Source organism: Gekko japonicus, unplaced genomic scaffold (genome assembly GCF_001447785.1).
Source record: "Gekko japonicus isolate JY-2015 unplaced genomic scaffold, Gekko_japonicus_V1.1 scaffold2047, whole genome shotgun sequence".
In the NCBI taxonomy this organism is placed as follows: domain Eukaryota; kingdom Metazoa; phylum Chordata; class Lepidosauria; order Squamata; family Gekkonidae; genus Gekko; species Gekko japonicus.
Window position 1 is genome coordinate 162,444 of NW_015174329.1, and position 16,438 is coordinate 178,881.

The 16,438-nt window shown below is 43.6% G+C and overlaps 1 protein-coding gene across 1 annotated transcript in view; it reads right to left on the minus strand.

The window, feature by feature from the left end:
* Window positions 1-8,549: 8,549 nt before the first annotated feature.
* The window catches only part of STIL (SCL/TAL1 interrupting locus), a 34,563-nt gene continuing 26,674 nt past the window's right edge, over window positions 8,550-16,438 (minus strand). Inside the window, exons 14-16 of the mRNA XM_015424244.1 lie at window positions 12,755-12,947; window positions 11,493-11,749; window positions 8,550-9,979 (exon numbers count right to left, since the gene is read on the minus strand). Coding sequence (XP_015279730.1) covers window positions 9,154-9,979; window positions 11,493-11,749; window positions 12,755-12,947 — 1,276 coding nt within the window. The 3' untranslated portion in view covers window positions 8,550-9,153. The remainder of the gene's footprint in view (window positions 9,980-11,492; window positions 11,750-12,754; window positions 12,948-16,438) is intronic.

A 16,438-nucleotide genomic window follows, 5' to 3' on the forward strand; every position in this document is an offset into this window, starting at 1 on the left:
TTAATGTATGTTCTTTGGTATTTCTTTCAAGCACAGATGTAACATTGTAAGAGAGCCAGTTTGGTGTAGTGGTTAGAAGCGCGGACTCTAATCTGGGAGAACCAGGTTTGATTCCCCACTCTTCCACATGCAGCTCCTGGTGTGACCTTGGGTCAGTCACAAATTCTTTCAGAGCTGTACTCTCATAAGCAGTCCTCAAAAGAGCATTCTCAGCCCCACCTATCTCACAGGGTGTCTGTTGTGGGGAGGGGAAGGGAAAGGCGATTGTAAACTACTGAGACTCCTCCTTCTCTTCTGTAATGTTGGTGTAAATCATTACTCTACTTCATTACAATTATTTCAGCTTTAGCCCATAATAAATAAAAACAGGTTGCTTACCTGTAATTGATGATTTTCGACTGGTCATCTGTGCATTCACGCCCTGGGATACAGTACACCTGCGCCGACCCCAATCGGTATTGTAGAAAGCTAAAGGGATTTTTGCGCCCACTCCCCCGTCACGTGCCGGGCTCAGAGCACATGACTAGGGGAGGGGCACGACTATCCTGCCATTTCCTTCTGACTGCTGCCCTCAGTCACAAAGCAAAAGGAAAGGAACAAAAGCAGAGGGGAAGGAGGGCGGGTGGTGTGAATGCACAGATGACCACTCAAAGATAATCAGTTACAGGTAAGCAACCTGTTTATCTTCTTTGTGGTCTCTGTGCATCACACCCTGGGAGACTAGAAAGCAATAACCACCTACCTGAAGGAGGGTGCTGAAGGTCCTAGACATGCACCGCCTGCAACACAGCCCGTCCCACCATCATACTCTGATGAAAACGAACGTCTAGGCTAGGGTGTAGTGCTTCACAAACATGTGAGGAGTAGCCTAGGTCGCCGCATTGCAGATGTCACCAAGTGACGCACCTTGCAGGAAGGCCATGGATGTCACAATTTGTTGGGTGATAGTGAGATATTGAAAAATTGGTATTTACCAGAGATCAGTTAGTCCAGGAGTGCCAGAGTAAAATAATTCAGACTGAGAGTCCATGTGTGATTAAAATATAAAGTTCTTACTAAATTCTAGCACGGGAAGGGTAACTGGGATGAAAATAACAACAGAGCATAATCGGCTACATCCTTACTCTACAAAGACAAAACTAGAAGAGAGAGATTATGGCTACTCTTCTTCAGAACACCAAACAAAGATGGGAAGAGAAGCCATAAAATGGTAATACACCTTGACACTTTAGTCCCAATCAAATTTCTAGATCAGGGAGAAAATTCCAGGGCTTTCTACAGCTAAAGAACATTGGAAACATGTGACTTCCTGTAAGTAACATAAACAAACATTTAACCCCAGATATACTGAGTGTTTTCAACTTGTAAGACCTAACACAATTGCCTGGGTGGAATGTGCTCGTATCGGACCCGGGAGCGGCTTCTTAGCGAGCAGATAGCCAAGTTTGATCGTCTCCATGATCCATTTGCAGAGACACTGATAGAATAACTTCTTCCCTTGTGAAGGTAATGCATGAGAGACGAACAGAGCTGGGGTCTTTCTGAAAGGCCGCGTTCCGTCCAGGTAGAAGAGCAAAGCCCTCTTGACATCTAGGGAGTGAAGACAACGTCCTTCTCTCCATGGCGTTGGAAAGAACACAGGGAGAACAATGTCCGCTTGGAGATGGAACTCCGAAACTACCTTGGGCAGAAAGGAGACATCTGGGGCCAAGGTAACACCATCATTATGAAACGTCAGGTACAGAGAGTCACACCTGAGCGCTAACAATTCACTCACACTCCTGGCTGAGGTAATTGCTACCAGGAAGGCAGTCTGCCAGGAGAGGGATCTAAAGAGTGTGATCAGACAGGAACATCTGGGAAGCGTCCTGCAGTCGTCGGCAACCCATGCTGCTCCACTATGGAAGCGGAGTTAAAAGATACCAGGGAAAGTCCAGTAGTAAATGGGTTCCGCCGACAGGCCATGGACAGACTTTCCCCGTCTGATCATGCAAGCGCGCTCTCGTGCTGTCAGGGTGGTCTGATCAGGCCATTCCGGCTTGGTTCCATTCTCCCCTCCCTCCCTCAAAGTATGTGCATCATCGCATACTCCATAGGGGACCCTCAATGCTGAGGTGCGATTCCTCACTTATGTGCAAGGGAAACGGCCAAAACCCCACAAACGACTTACCTGCAGTTGCATCTGATCACACAGTGACAGGCTGTGCCTGCAGCTACAAAGGGATGTGTGATCACGCAACTGTGTGTCAATTTCCTCCAGAGGAGACAGCCTCGCTTCCCCTCCGCTCCAACTGGCTCGTGTAACCGCAGCCAAACTGGAGGCCTGTGAAGAAGTGTGTTTGCGTGGGGAGGACAATTTGGAAATCCCACCCCACAAATCTCTTCCTTCAGGATTCTATAAACTCACAGGAACACCAGCAAGCTAACGTCTGCTCTCTCATTTGCCTCACAACTGATTCAACCGCACTATACGATCCATGCCTCTTGGAACATACCAGACTGCTTTTGCCACCTCCCCCTTTCCTCTGGTTACTTTTTTTTTTTTGCACGCTGGGGAAGTTCTGCCCCTGTAGAGCACCCTAGCTTGTTTAAAGGTGGCCTTGTTTTGTTGCTTTAGACACTATAAAAGGGGCTAGCCACTGTACTAGCGGTGTCTGAATGAAGAATGCCAAATCACACAAAGCTTACTTTTAGGTTTTGATTTAAGACTTACTTTATATTTGACCATGTACAAGGCATCTGTTAATCTGCTCATACCAGGATGTTCTTTTCCAATCTAAAAATTTAAAATGACAAAAGAGATGTATTAAGAAAGTAGATTCTTGTAACCATGACAGTCACAGCAGATAGCTGGTCAGCTTGTGCACCCAGATGAACAGTAAAAGTACACAGCTACAGTTTACTTGAATATTTTGATGACATTGCTGGCTTGTGTAGTAGAGGTGCCAAGAGCCAGTGCTAGGATCCAAAAGGATGCTGGTTCAAATCTCATCTCAGCCAGTTTTGGTGCCAATTCACTAGGTGGTCTTAGACAGGCCATCCAGTAGAGTCTTCAAGGCAAGAGACGAACAGAGGTGGTTTGCCATTGCCTGCTTCTGCAGAGCAATCCCAGGCTTCTTTGGGGGTCTCCCATCCAAATCCTTACCAGGGCTGACTCTGCTTAGCTTCCAAGATATGATGAGATCAGACTAGCCTGTGCTGTCCAAGTCAGGACAGTCCCCTCTGTAGTATATCACCAGCCTACCTTACAAGGATTGCTGTGATGATGTACCAAGTGCTATTTATATGCTTAGTCTTGTTAGGCATCTTATTTCCCCACAAGTCCCACTTCCTAAACCTGTCCTTGGGATCTTAAACAGTGGAAAATGTAACACCTCTCTAAGCAGAAGTGACTACTCCTGCGACTCTTACCTCTAAGAAAACACCGACCACTGCTAAGCCATCTGGAGCCTCCACCGCCTCTCCAAAAGTTCTATATTTCCTGGCGTTCCAGTGAACTAAGTGGAGCTGGTGAAGAGAGTTATACATCATTACTGTAAATGTTAGCTGACAAGGGCAAAGCTGATTACGTTCAGTAAGCAATAAAGGCGGCCAACGCTTGGCTTTGCTGAGAACCGTAAAGCTGCCAGACATTCTGGGAAGCTGATGAAGCTCAGGAAGCCTGCAAACAGCTGTTGCTTTGTTGAATCAATCAGCAAGGATGGTAAACACAAAAGAAAACTCCCGTTTCAGACCCAGGTTCATCAACCCATCATGCCAGAACTCACCAGGGTTTTAGAACCAAAGCCTTGGATCCATTCTGCAATACAGCAGAATAGCATACAGTACGACGCCACTTCCTATCAAATGGTTTCATTATAGCATTCTTTACCTGATGTGCAATTTTTATTGTAAAAGAGCAAAAAAGTACATCTGTCTGTGCTGTTTTTTCGGCCAATGACAGCTGTATATTCTTAGCTAGCACAGAGGGCCAATCAGTGCTCTCCTACACCAGTTGAGTAACACCTTAGCTTATCCTCCTGGGAGTAGCTCCTCTAACTGTCTTCCACCACTGTCATAAAGGAGCAATAACAACAATGCTCAGCTTTGCAGCAGGCTCTCACCTAATGTGCCTTTCACTCAGCTAAAATATCCAACATAAGGTTATGGGCCCAGCACGCTTCTGCTGCGTGTTTTATTTGTGAAAATAGAGTTCGGCTACAACTGCCTGCTGATACCTTTCCTGGCACCTGCCAAGTGCTTTTAGAAAGTGGGAGGGGCTAGGTGGGTATTTGCCCAGCAGGGCATCTGACTGGCTGGGCAGATTAAAAGGCATCCTGTTAACAGAACTTCTGCCTGGAACGCCAAAGAGTGAGGATTTAAACGAAGGCTTGCGAGACCACGATTTATTCCAGGACTTTCCTCTAGATTGCTTGGAAGTCGCTGTGACTCCCAAATTGCGAGATGTTTTAAGACTTTTGGCGAGGTCCTGGAGGATGGAATCAGTCGTAGAGCTGAAGAGCCCATCACCCTCAAAGGGAAGATCTTCAGTGATTGACTTAGTGACCTGCTGCAAGGCTGTGGCACGTAGCCAGGCATGGCGTCATAAAGCAACAGCAGAAGTGAGGGTCTTAGATGCCACATCTAAACTGTGTTTGGCAGCATTAAGCTGATGTTTGGCCACTAGCATACCTTCCTTTTGTATGCATCTAGCTTGGCGGTTGTAATCCTCAGGGAATTCCTCTGCAAGGAATTCTGACATTTGCTCCCAAAGAGCATACTGGTATCTGCCTATACAGGTCATGTAATTAGAAGCTTTGGTGCCCAGTGCTCCAGCAGAATAAAATTTCCTGCCAAACAAGTCCAGCTTCCTGCCTTCTTTTTCAGATGGGGTGGAGTGGCTGCGTTTCCCCTTTGAAGAGGAGGTGACAATCACCAAATTAGGCTTATGATGAATGAATAAAAATTCAGCTCCCATTTATTGAACTTTATACATATGGTCCATCCTCCTGTTGGAGATGGGAACATAGGCGGGGTGTGCCCAGGGGGCTTTAGCGGTTTGTAAAAGGACAGACATCATAGGTAGGGCGATCGCAGTTGAAGTGTCCATCTGGACGATGTCGAAGACGGAGTCGGTAATGACGGGTAAAGGTTGGGTAGTCGGAAGTGCCAGTGTGTTGGTCATTCGTTTAACAAAGTCCCCATAAGACTTAACGTCTTCCAATGGAGATATAGGAAGATCATCCTCCACCTGTTGGGGAAACTGTTCAAGCTGAACGGGAACATCCTCATCACCAGAATGGGCGTCCTCAGAAGAGCCAGAGCGCTCTGAAGGATCAGAGAACAGCACCGGGCAAATCGGTGTCGATTGTATCGGTTCCGACTGGTCCTTGGACTGTGTAGGTATTGATGGCGTAGGTTTGCACGGCTTGTTCATCAGTACCGAGAGTTGTGGTTTTGCAAACTCCAGTGTCGAAGGAACTTCTCAATATCGAGACAGCCTGGATGAAGTCGACTGTCGATCCCAAACCATGGGTGGTTGTGGGGGAAGCCAGGGGATGCCCCCAGGGAACGGGTACACCCCATACAAGTATTGCCACTGACATCAGTCCCAGGAGGGAGGTTGGAGCTCTCTGGGTGATCGATCCCGATCATCAGAGTCCTGCTGGGGTGGGTGAACCCTATCCACTCCCTGGTCAGAGTGTAGACTATGAAGACTCGGAAAGTAGGAGATTTGTGTCAGGTCCATATCATGCTCAGAGTCCGTGAGCTGAATGGGATGTAAGGAGGGTGAAGAAGGTGCACCCAGTAGCTGCCCACGGCCTGAGGAGTCAAGCGAAGCAGCTGCATCTGCTTTCATCCGCGCCATCCGGCGTTTGGGGTGTCAGAGACTTGGCAGAGGAGCCCTTCTTATGCTTCTTGTGCTTGACAGGCTGATTGTCCTTGCCCACCCGGGTTTTCTTCGCGGGTATATGGGCTGAGGACTGCAAAGCTGGGATTGGGCGTTTCAGCACCGAGCGATCGGCATCGGGTGGGCTCGGCGTCGGAGACCATTCTGGCATCGACCCCGACACTGGGGCCAACATAGAGGCGTGTTCCGATGTCTCCTGTGATGACACCATAGGTGAAAGAGCCCGTTCGAGTAGTGCCACATGAAGTCTAGCCGCCCGATTATTCCTCGTTTGCCAGGAGAATTTGGCACAGTGGGCGCAGGAGTCAATTCAGTGCGATTCCCCAAGGCACAATAATCAAAGGGACTGTCCGTCTGGGGAGGCAATCTTACTGCCGTACTTCCAGCACCGCCGAAAGAAACCCCATTTGACCACAGGCCGGAAAAAGGGGGGGTAGAAAAGTCTGCTGAAGCAGACAACGAAGATAAACATTCTTATCTATCTAAACTACGACTAAAACTAGCTAACTACAAATTTTAGAAAGAGAAAGGAGGCTGAAGTCAAGTCCTTTTTTACCGACTGAGGTGTAGAAGGTCCTACCAGCGCGGCAGTCAGAAGAGAACTGGCGGGATAGTCGTGTCCCTCCCCTAGTCATGTGCTTTGAGCCTGGCACATGACAGGGGAGCGAGCGCGAAAATCCCTTTAGCTTTCTACAATACCAATTGGGGTCGGCACAGGCGCACTATATCCCAGGATGGGATGCACAGAGACCACGAGGAAGATAAACATGTTTTAAATGCACTAACATACTATTGCTAACCTTTTACAGAATCCTCATTTTCTGCATTTATACCTGACCTGGATCGCCCAGGCCAGCCCAGATTCATCAGATCTTGGAAGCTAAAACGGGTCAGCTTAGTATTTGGATGGGAGACTCTAGCCCAGAGGTACTGCCTTGCTCACGGGTAGCCCCAACAGTGGAGCACCCCACTTCCGACCTGAACCAGAGACCCACAAAGTCAGGCCAAGAAGGACACTTCTGACCTGAGGCAGAGTTAGCCAAAGCTCTGCAAAAGGGTTTCCATTTCAGGGTGCAGAAGGCAGCCCTCGAAGCTATCTCCAGTCCCCCTCCACCCAGCAAAGATATGCATATGAAATAACAATGAGTTCCTCTAGGTGAAGTATCTGCATTTCCATAGGTATTCAGTAGCCACCTGAGGAATAGTTCTTGTCTCCAAACCTTCACATAGCCCTTTTATGTGATACCTATGTCTATGTAGAAATCCTTCTGTCTCCACACCTGTCCTTCCTGCCCCCTCCCACAGGATACTGAAATAAACCAAACATCAAAATTATTAACGATCCTTCCTGACGCCAATCAGGGACCCATTTCCCGCTTTCCTCTAAACCTAGGAACCTATTCAACCTACCCTGGTTGGACCATCAGTGGTAATAAAATCCATTCAGCTAGACCATTAACGGGTATTAATCCCATCAAGTTCTGGCTCCGGAGATCACACCCAGAATTCCTATAAAAATAGAGAGCATGATCTGCCTCAGTGTACACTCTGAGGGCACCTATACTTGAGTACACCCCCAAATCTCCTCTTTGGGCCTCCTTCTCATAGCGTGAAACATTGGCTGTTTGTGCTCTCTACTACAGACTTCTGCATGTCTGGACAGGTAATATAATCGCTGTTAATTGCTGCCAAAAATTGCTATCACCTTTTTGTTTCTTAGTTCTGAATTGCATGCTCTTTCTTGACTGCTTAGTGAGATTGTAATTAGGGAAATTCTTTAGGAAGCTCAGGGTCACTACACAAAGGCAGGCAACGACAAACCAGTCTGGAGCATCTCTTGCCTTGAAAACCCTAAGGGACCAAAATTCAACTACTTATTGAAAGTATTAGCGATTGGATCTTATACCTTCCTGCTTGCACTCCTCTTTGTTCACTGCTGGTCACCATCTGCCACGAAGCACATACCCCTCTCTGATGGTAGGTACTTTTGCTGAAGGGACACCAGTGTCTTTCACATAAAGCCCAAATATACCTAGCATGAGAGGAATGCATGACACAGCAAAGGAGCAGCTTTGCAATGGTCAAAGAAGAATGTGAGTGTAAAGAAGATACAGGATCTACGCCTAGAACTAGATACAGTATTACCTTTTCAGCACACCTGTTGCACTCATGTTAGGGTTGCAAATTCTAATTTAAAATGTATACAATGGCATGTCAAAACCCCTGATGGATTCCAGATTTTTCTGTTATGTTAAGCCTTAATTCATTACATCCAGTAAAATTTTATATAACTTCATTTATACCTTGCCTTTATCTCCATTAGAGTCCCAAAGCAGCTTACATCATTCTCTTCTCCTGTATTTTATTTTCATTTGTAAATGGTAGAAAGATACACACTTGCCTGGTTTCTCAAAGCCAAACAGAATGCTTAAGGGAAGTCAATTTCCTTTCAGCCATTTAAGTTGCTTTATAGTAACTCATTTTAAGCAACTATGAGCTGCGATACAAGATGTAAGCTATACCATAAAATCATGAACCCAATATTTAACAGTACAGTGTTCTAAGAACAGATCAGTTTCAATATAGAAATAAGGTAAAAACTTAGGTTTAAGAGAAACCTTGCATTTCACATGTTTGTTACAAGGTAAGAACAGCCGGGCACATTTTATTAATTTATACAACAAAGTGCTAAAGCATTTAAACACACAAAACAAAAAAGATACAGTGCAGCAGTTTATGGAATGTTTCCCTTTTATCATAATCAGAAACAGAACAGGCAGAGTTCCTCAACTGTGCTTCATGATCAAATTTGTAACAAGGAATTTTATTTGAAATGCATAAGGAGCAGAGCTGTAAACTGAAGCACATTGTTCTAATGCTTGGTTAGATGCAAGTTTTTAAAAGTACATCTTAACCCCTCAGACGGGGCAAGCATGGACATTTCATCTCTCTCAAATAAATGCAAAAGTAAACACTAAAAAGCATGGACTGGCTTCATATTTTATGCCTATATTAAACTGACTGGCCACTTAAGAGTTTAAGAACACATAAAATGTGACACACAGGTACAAAATAATGTGATAACCAAGCCATTGTACTAAGCAACTGGATCACCTGGACTGAAACTGAACTCTTTCCATATTTTACTGCCAAAACAGGGTTGTTGTTTTTTAAAAAATAGTCACTGGCTTCTCTTGATTTTACTGAACCATAAGAAAGTTTTAAGTTCTAGTATGAGCTAGTTGTCTCTAAAACAACAAAGGTCAGAATAACTTTGGTAGCTGTCTGAGCTGCTGGACATCCAGAAATGTACCTACTGAATTCATATTGTCAGCATGGCTTAAATGATCAAGAATGGGAGTCTGTAGAGCTTCAGGTACAACTGAAACATCTAGGTTCTCCTTGTCAGGATGCTGTGTAAACTCTGTTTTGCCAGGAAGAAGTTTAGTTTTTGCCTTTAATTCTTTCAGAAATGGAACTGAACTTTCATTGGATTGCTGCAGGATTCTGAGTGGAAGGACTGCATTTGTAATATGTTTTAACACAAGGCCCTCTGAATTTGACAGATGACTGCTAAGCAGCTCGCTTTCACACTGCACTGGATTAGGAGGAAGTTGTCTTTCACTAGCTCTTTCAGATGGATGTTTCCAGTGGGAAAAGTTCTCCAAGACAGGACTGATACCTAGCTGTAGAACGGGCCCTAAGGCGTCTCCTCTCCTATGGCAGTCAGTCTGCTGCTCCTCTTCATCATCACTACTATCAGTGCTTTGTAGGAGTCCATACCTCTTCATATACTTCTTGGTTGCAAAAGACATGTTAGTTGGTGATATTAAGTTAAAGCCAACTAAACTCTTGTCTGTATTATTATGTAGGAGGGTCTGTAGTGACAAATCCATAGCATTCCTTTGGCTTGAACGACTCAGAGAAAGCTGGGACAGTTGACTTTCATTCAAGTACTTGAGGGCAATAGCATTTGCCTCCATACTCAGATCTACTCCATTGGGAGTTAAGCCACTCATACCAACATTAGCAAAAGAGATGTAGTTGAGGCCAGGGACTACTGCTTCAGGGTTAATGCAGGCCAATATACTGTAAGAGAACAAAAAAATTATTTAACTTTTTGTATATACCATCTCAGGTGTAATTATTCTGCCTAATCAATCATCAAGACAAAAAAATTCTGCATACTCTGCATAGTACAGGCTGCTGCTGGCAGCTTTGATCTTCATGAACCACTTCGTAAGTCTTTCCTGGTATAGGATCACAGGAAGAAATGTAGAGGATGATGTACTGCTACAGGATACACATTATGCTGTGCAAAAGCAGAACAGCCAAAGCAAAGTCATTGCGGCTGTGTTTTTTGGTGCTGCCACAATCACAGACATGGCAACAGACTGCATGGTTAGTTTGTTGCAAGTTCAAACATTACATTCTTCTCTGTGACCCCACAGAAGAGATGGCATGTAGAACAGTAGCGCTGACTTACATTTTCCTCCTGATGCTCAGGAGAAAGCAGACATTAGGGGTGTGCATTTGGTTTATCCGAGCCAGAAAAATACCCTGTATTTTTTAAGTCAAATGCAGATCCAAGATCTGTATTTGGCTACTGGCATAGCTGACCCGTTAAGAAGCCAATTTTTTTGCAGCCTTTATTCAGGTGCATTCAGCTATCCTGAGAAGGCATGTAAAGATATGTCTTTAAATTTAAAGGGTGTCTTTAAATGCTTTCTCCTCCAAGCTTCACCGCCTTCCGAGTTCACTTGCTGAATAGCACCCCCGTGCTTGGAGAAGGCAGTAGGCATCTAAAGAGACTTCTCCTCCAAGCCCTGTGGTGGCAGTGTGACTCAGTGAGTGATTGATTCTCCATTATACCCTATGGGGACTGATAGTTCCCATAGGGCATAATAGAACCAAAAATGTTAGGATTTTCTGAAAAAATGCTCAAATCTCAATGCCCTACCATTATTGGGATTTGGGAATATCAGAAAATACCATTTTTTCAGGTTCAATATACCTTAAACCGAAAAATACCGGGTTTTTCCCCACACCCCTAGCAGACATATGAATATTTTAAATAAACAGTTCTCATCTAAAGTTGAAGCTGGCTGCTAAGTCTGGTCTAATAATATATTACTGAGCTGGATGTGTGTACAGATGTGTGTGTTTAATAAATGTACTAGTTATCTGAAAAGTTCTGTAAAATACTACCAATAATTTTATATGCCTTCTGTTCTTTCCTTCTCCTTAACTGTTTTGTAAATTTATCTTCTTCTCGGCCTTTCTCCACATGGAAGTTGCTCCAACTTTTAATTGCTCTTTTCAGAAATCTTCTCTAGTACTAAAACAACCTTAAGTGGGGGAGGCGGGAGAACCAGACCTGTACAGAGCTCTGAATGAGGCTAGCAACCACACCTCAGCCTTTTGGACTCTTGAGAACAAACCAAACAGCCTATCAGCCTCTAAATTTTGCTCGTTTAGTCTAACTACCAAAGCCAACACTATTCATTACGTTTTATCATATTTTACTTTGTAAGCCACTTCAAGGAGGTTGTCTAGAGAGGCAGCGTAGCAATTTTCTATCAATCAATCCTTTTTCAGTTACCTGGCATTCTCTACTTCATGAGCATTTTTCATAATCTTGTCAGAAGAGTCAAAATTCACTCCAAGGTTCCTTAACTGCTTCAAGGTGGCACTCAGAACACTACTGTTGTCTCTCAGGTCTGGGTCAAATGCTGAGCTCCTTCTCTTTGTCTTACTTGTTTTTGTGGGTGCAGTACTTTCATTGTTAATTTGATCTTCCTTTATAACACAGGAAGTAATTTCTTCAGAAGATTCCTTCAAGAAGTGTTTTACTTGACCCTAACAAATTGCAAGGGAAAAATCCAGGAAAAAAAATCTTCAAATGTACTTTCTACAGAGTTGACCACTAAAGTCTTATTTATAACTAGGACAGACTGAAAGGACTCTTATGAGCTATCTATTTATGTTTACTACAAGTCACTTCAAGATCAGGCATTCTAATTTTTTTAACAACTGGCATAACATAATTAGGCTGTGGAACGTCTAAGAATGGCAAGCAATTTTCACAATCAAGTGCTGCATCTGCCATATGTATTTGCCTTCTTAGAAGCAAAAGTTTGTGCAGGTATCTAACTTGAACAGAAGAATCAGAATCAAGTTCCTGGGATACAATGCTAGTGTAACTGTCATAAGGCAAGCCTCTACCAACACCACAGTAACTCTGGTGATATCTGCTTTAAATGAGCTACTGAGTTATCTAGTCTACAGATCAGGCTGAGAAAAGTCAAAGTATCACCCATGCCTCAACAAGTTTGCTTCTGAAATGAAGTGGGCTCATTAGCACAGTTATTTTTACACAGGCTTTGTTAAAATAAATGAGGTCTATTTAAACCTGTGTAATTGTAATTTTTTAACAATCTGGTCATTTCAAGATTTAGAGATCAATGGAATCCTAGATTATTGCTATGGCACAGATCACTAAAAAGGATGCATCATGGAAGATGTGAAAAGCTATTATGGAATTATAAATGTAAGCAGGGCTGCAGTCACACACACTAAATAATCTACTTTCAATCCACTTTCCAACTGGATTTTACTGAGTGAACTGGCAAAATCCAGTTGAAAAGTAGATTGAAAATGGATTAAAAGTGGATTATTTCATGTGTGTGACTGCAGACCAGGAAACAACTCAGGAATTTTAAGGAAAATATAGGACTCAAGAATCTGCTGTGCAATAGGACAGAGTGGTCACTGAACAAGGCATTGTTTTTGACAGAAAAAACTCATTTTCCATAAAAATGCCATAAGAGCAGTGTGAAATAAGATTATGCTATGAAAGCTTACCAATATGTTCCGGTAAAACTTCTGATCATCCGGAGGGACACTTGGTGGGGGTGAGATGGCATGCTCAAAATTTTGTTCATTAATTGCTACTGAATGGTCATCAGTTCCCTCCAACGACTTTGTTTGTAAACACTTGGCAACATTCTCACTATGTACAGAGGATGGGGCCACTCCTGTGGCAACAGGCACACTGCTAGAAGCACAAGAGAAAATAACACAGAATGAGTAAAGACAGGATTGATATTTTATCTGTTTATATCAATGACATTTTTATTATCTTTGTGCCAAAAGAAAATTTTTTAAAGTTAGGTACGTCTTAATTTTGAGTTCATTTTTAAATGCAAGGAATGTTTTTGTTAAATGGTTCGTCTTCTAGGAATGTGCTTTAATATACATTAAGCATATTGCTTTAATAATTTTAATTGACAGGAATTCTTAAAGTCAAACAGGACAGTCGATACCGGGTAAATTGGTAGAAACTGTTATTAAGGAAAGAATTAGTAAGCACGTTGATGAACAAAAACTATTGAGGCAGACTCAGCATGTGTTCAGTAAGGGAAGATCTTGTCTCACTAACCTGTTAAGTGTTCTTTGAGGAAGTGAACAAACATGTGGACAAGGGGGACCCAATAGATATTGTTTACCTTGACTTCCAGAAAGCTTTCGATAAAGTTCCTCGTCAAAGGCTCCTAAGTAAGCTCAAAAATCATGAGATAAAAGGGCAAGTCCTTTTGTGGATCAAAAACGGGCTAATTAATAGGAAACAGAGAATGAGTATAAATGGGAAATTTTCTCAGTGGAGGGTGGTAAGCAGTGGGGTACCGCAGGGATCAGTACTCGGTTCGATGCTTTTTAACTTGTTCATTAATTATTTGGAGTTGGGAATAAGCAGTGAAGTGGCTAAATTTGTGGATGATACAAAGTTGTTCAGAGTGGTGAAAAGCAGGGAGGATTGTGAGGCACTCCAAAGGGATGTCGAGGATGGGCGAGTGGGCGTCAACGTGGCAAATGGGATTCAATGTGGCCAAGTGCAAAGTGATGCACATTGGAGCCAAAAATCCTAACTATAAATACATGTTGAAGGGGTTCGAACTGGCAGAGACTGACCAAGAGAGAGAACTTGGAGTCGTAGTAGATAACTCACTGAAATTGTTGAGACAGTGTGCGATTGCAGTAAAAAAGGCCAATGCTATGCTTGGGATTATTAAGAAGGGAACTGAAAACAGATCACCCAATATCATAATGCCCCTATATAAAGCAATGGTGCAACCTCAATTGGAATACTGTGTACAGTTCTGGTCACCACACCTTAAAAAGGATATTATAGCTTTGGAAAAAGTGCAGAAAAGGGCAACTAGAATTATAAAAGGGTTAGAACACTTTCCCTATGAAAAAAGGTTAAAACGCTTAGGGCTCTTTTGCTTGGAGAAATGACGGCTGAGGGGTGACATGATCGAGGTTTACGAGATTATGCATGGGATAAAGCAGGTAGAGAAAGAAGTACTTTTCTCCCTTTCTCACAGTACAAGAACTCATGGGCACTCAATGAAATTGCTGAGCAGTCGGGTTAGAACAGCTAAAAAGAAGTACTAGTTCTTCACCCAAAGAGTGATTAACACATGGAATTCACTGCCACAGGAGGTGGTGATGGCTACAAGCATGGCCGGTTTCAAGAGGAAATTAGATAAACATATGGAGCAGAGGTCCACCAGTGGCTATTAGCCACAAGGTATAGACAGGAACTCTCAGTCTGGGGCAAGTGATGCATTGTTTGGGGGGCGGGGCAAAAGTGAGAGGGCTTCTAGTGTCCTGGCCCCACTGCTGGACCTCCTGATGGCACCTGGTATTTTTGGCCACTGTGTGACAGAGTGTTGGACTAGGTGGGCCTTTGGCCTGATCCAACATTGGCGTCTCTTATGTTCTTATGTAAACCCAATCTTGTCAGATCTTGGAAGCTAAGCAGGGTCAACCCTGGCAAGTACTTGGAAGGGCGACCTCCAAGGAATACCAGGGCTGGGATACAGAGGCAGGCAATAGTAAGCAACCTGTATGAAATGTCCAAGCCCCACTAGGGGTCACCGGAGAGATTAATGACTAGTCTCAGGAAAAGCCTGAAGAAGCCTCTTGTTAACTTCCCTTCCTGTCTTAAGACAGGCTATCAAGGTTGAAGCTAGTTGTAAATGATGGTCTTCAGCTTTTCATAGCTGGGACTCAACTTGAATCTCCAGGCAGCAGCATGGGATCCACTAAGCTATGAGCATGTACAGACTCATGACAGTGTTGCATGATTGGAAGACGGAGCAAGAGCCTGCCCAAGGGAAAAGGAATCCTCTCCACCAACTTGATGTTTTGCTGCTCCTCTCAGCATAGGTGGTAAAGTAGGTATAAAGGTGGTGGCCCTTACTTTCTATCCATGCATAGTTAACAGTAAGTCCTTCCAAAAAGCAAAAGAAAAGGGCAGCTCCATAGGGGCTAGCAGATTAACAAACGGGACTCCATCACATACCTGTGTGTTCTGGCTTATGGGCCAAACACTGTTCCAAACCATGTACTTGCTGAATGTTTAGTTTCAGCTCCCAGCAGCTCTCTCTCTGTAGGCTGAGGGCTGGTGTTAAGACTTAAATAATGACATGGGCAATAATGACATGGGCATCTGCAGAACAGCAGTGCAACTGGCACTGTGTAATAGATACTCATGATTTCACTCAACTGCAGTGACTCCACTAGTTGGGGAAAAGAGCAATAATATATTACTGGAGAAATCATCATTCTCCCAAATCCAAATGCTTTCTTGAGGGAAGAAGTCTGGAACTATGCAATCAAGTGAGCAACAACTTTGCATTTATTCTGCATTAAACTATGACCAGCCTGCTCAGAAATGAAGCTTAAGGCATATCTGAAACACACACACAAACTTCTAAGGCTAGAGAATTAGGTAATAAATGCTGAGATGCCAGACAGGTCATAGAATGACCCCTAAAACAATGTAGGCTACAAAATGCTGGTGCTCAAGGCAATCAATTGTGTATGCTTAAAGAGATAAGATTTAAATCATGTACTGTGCCAGTTAGTCAATACAGGTTATCAATTGCTGCTGAAGAGTTGATTTTTCATCATTCTCAGCAAAAAATATGTAAGCTAAACTTTCCTAAAGTCACTTTGACAACTGGTACTCAAGTAGTATCCAAAGACCACCTGTTCAAAAGAAACAATTTACACATAACCCATGAATCCTGTTTTCTATATAGTTAGAGATCTCAAATACTACCCCAGTTGCAACATCAGGCTGATTGTCAGTCCCATAGGATGAACAACCAAATTACACATGGAGAAATGAAGACTGGTTTGTATGCTGCTTTCACTTCAGCACAAGGACTACACATTGCATACAGAGTTGGTTATCACATGTGGTCGCAAGGTAAGGGAAATTTTACTATTCCTTCTGTATACTCAGAGCTTGGCCATATTATTATTATTATTTCCAAGCCATTCGCCCTGGGTTCAATGTTGTCGCGAAGTGTCCCCCTTCCCACTTTCCCAAAGTATTGTGGCACATCCGTGCACCTCCCAGAGGAGGCTGGCTTTTCACTGATCTTTCCCAAACCCACTTTGCTGTGAAGTTTCAGAAAAGAGCACAGCAAAGACTGCTGCATTCAGGTTTTCCTGTCCCACCTATCCAACCTT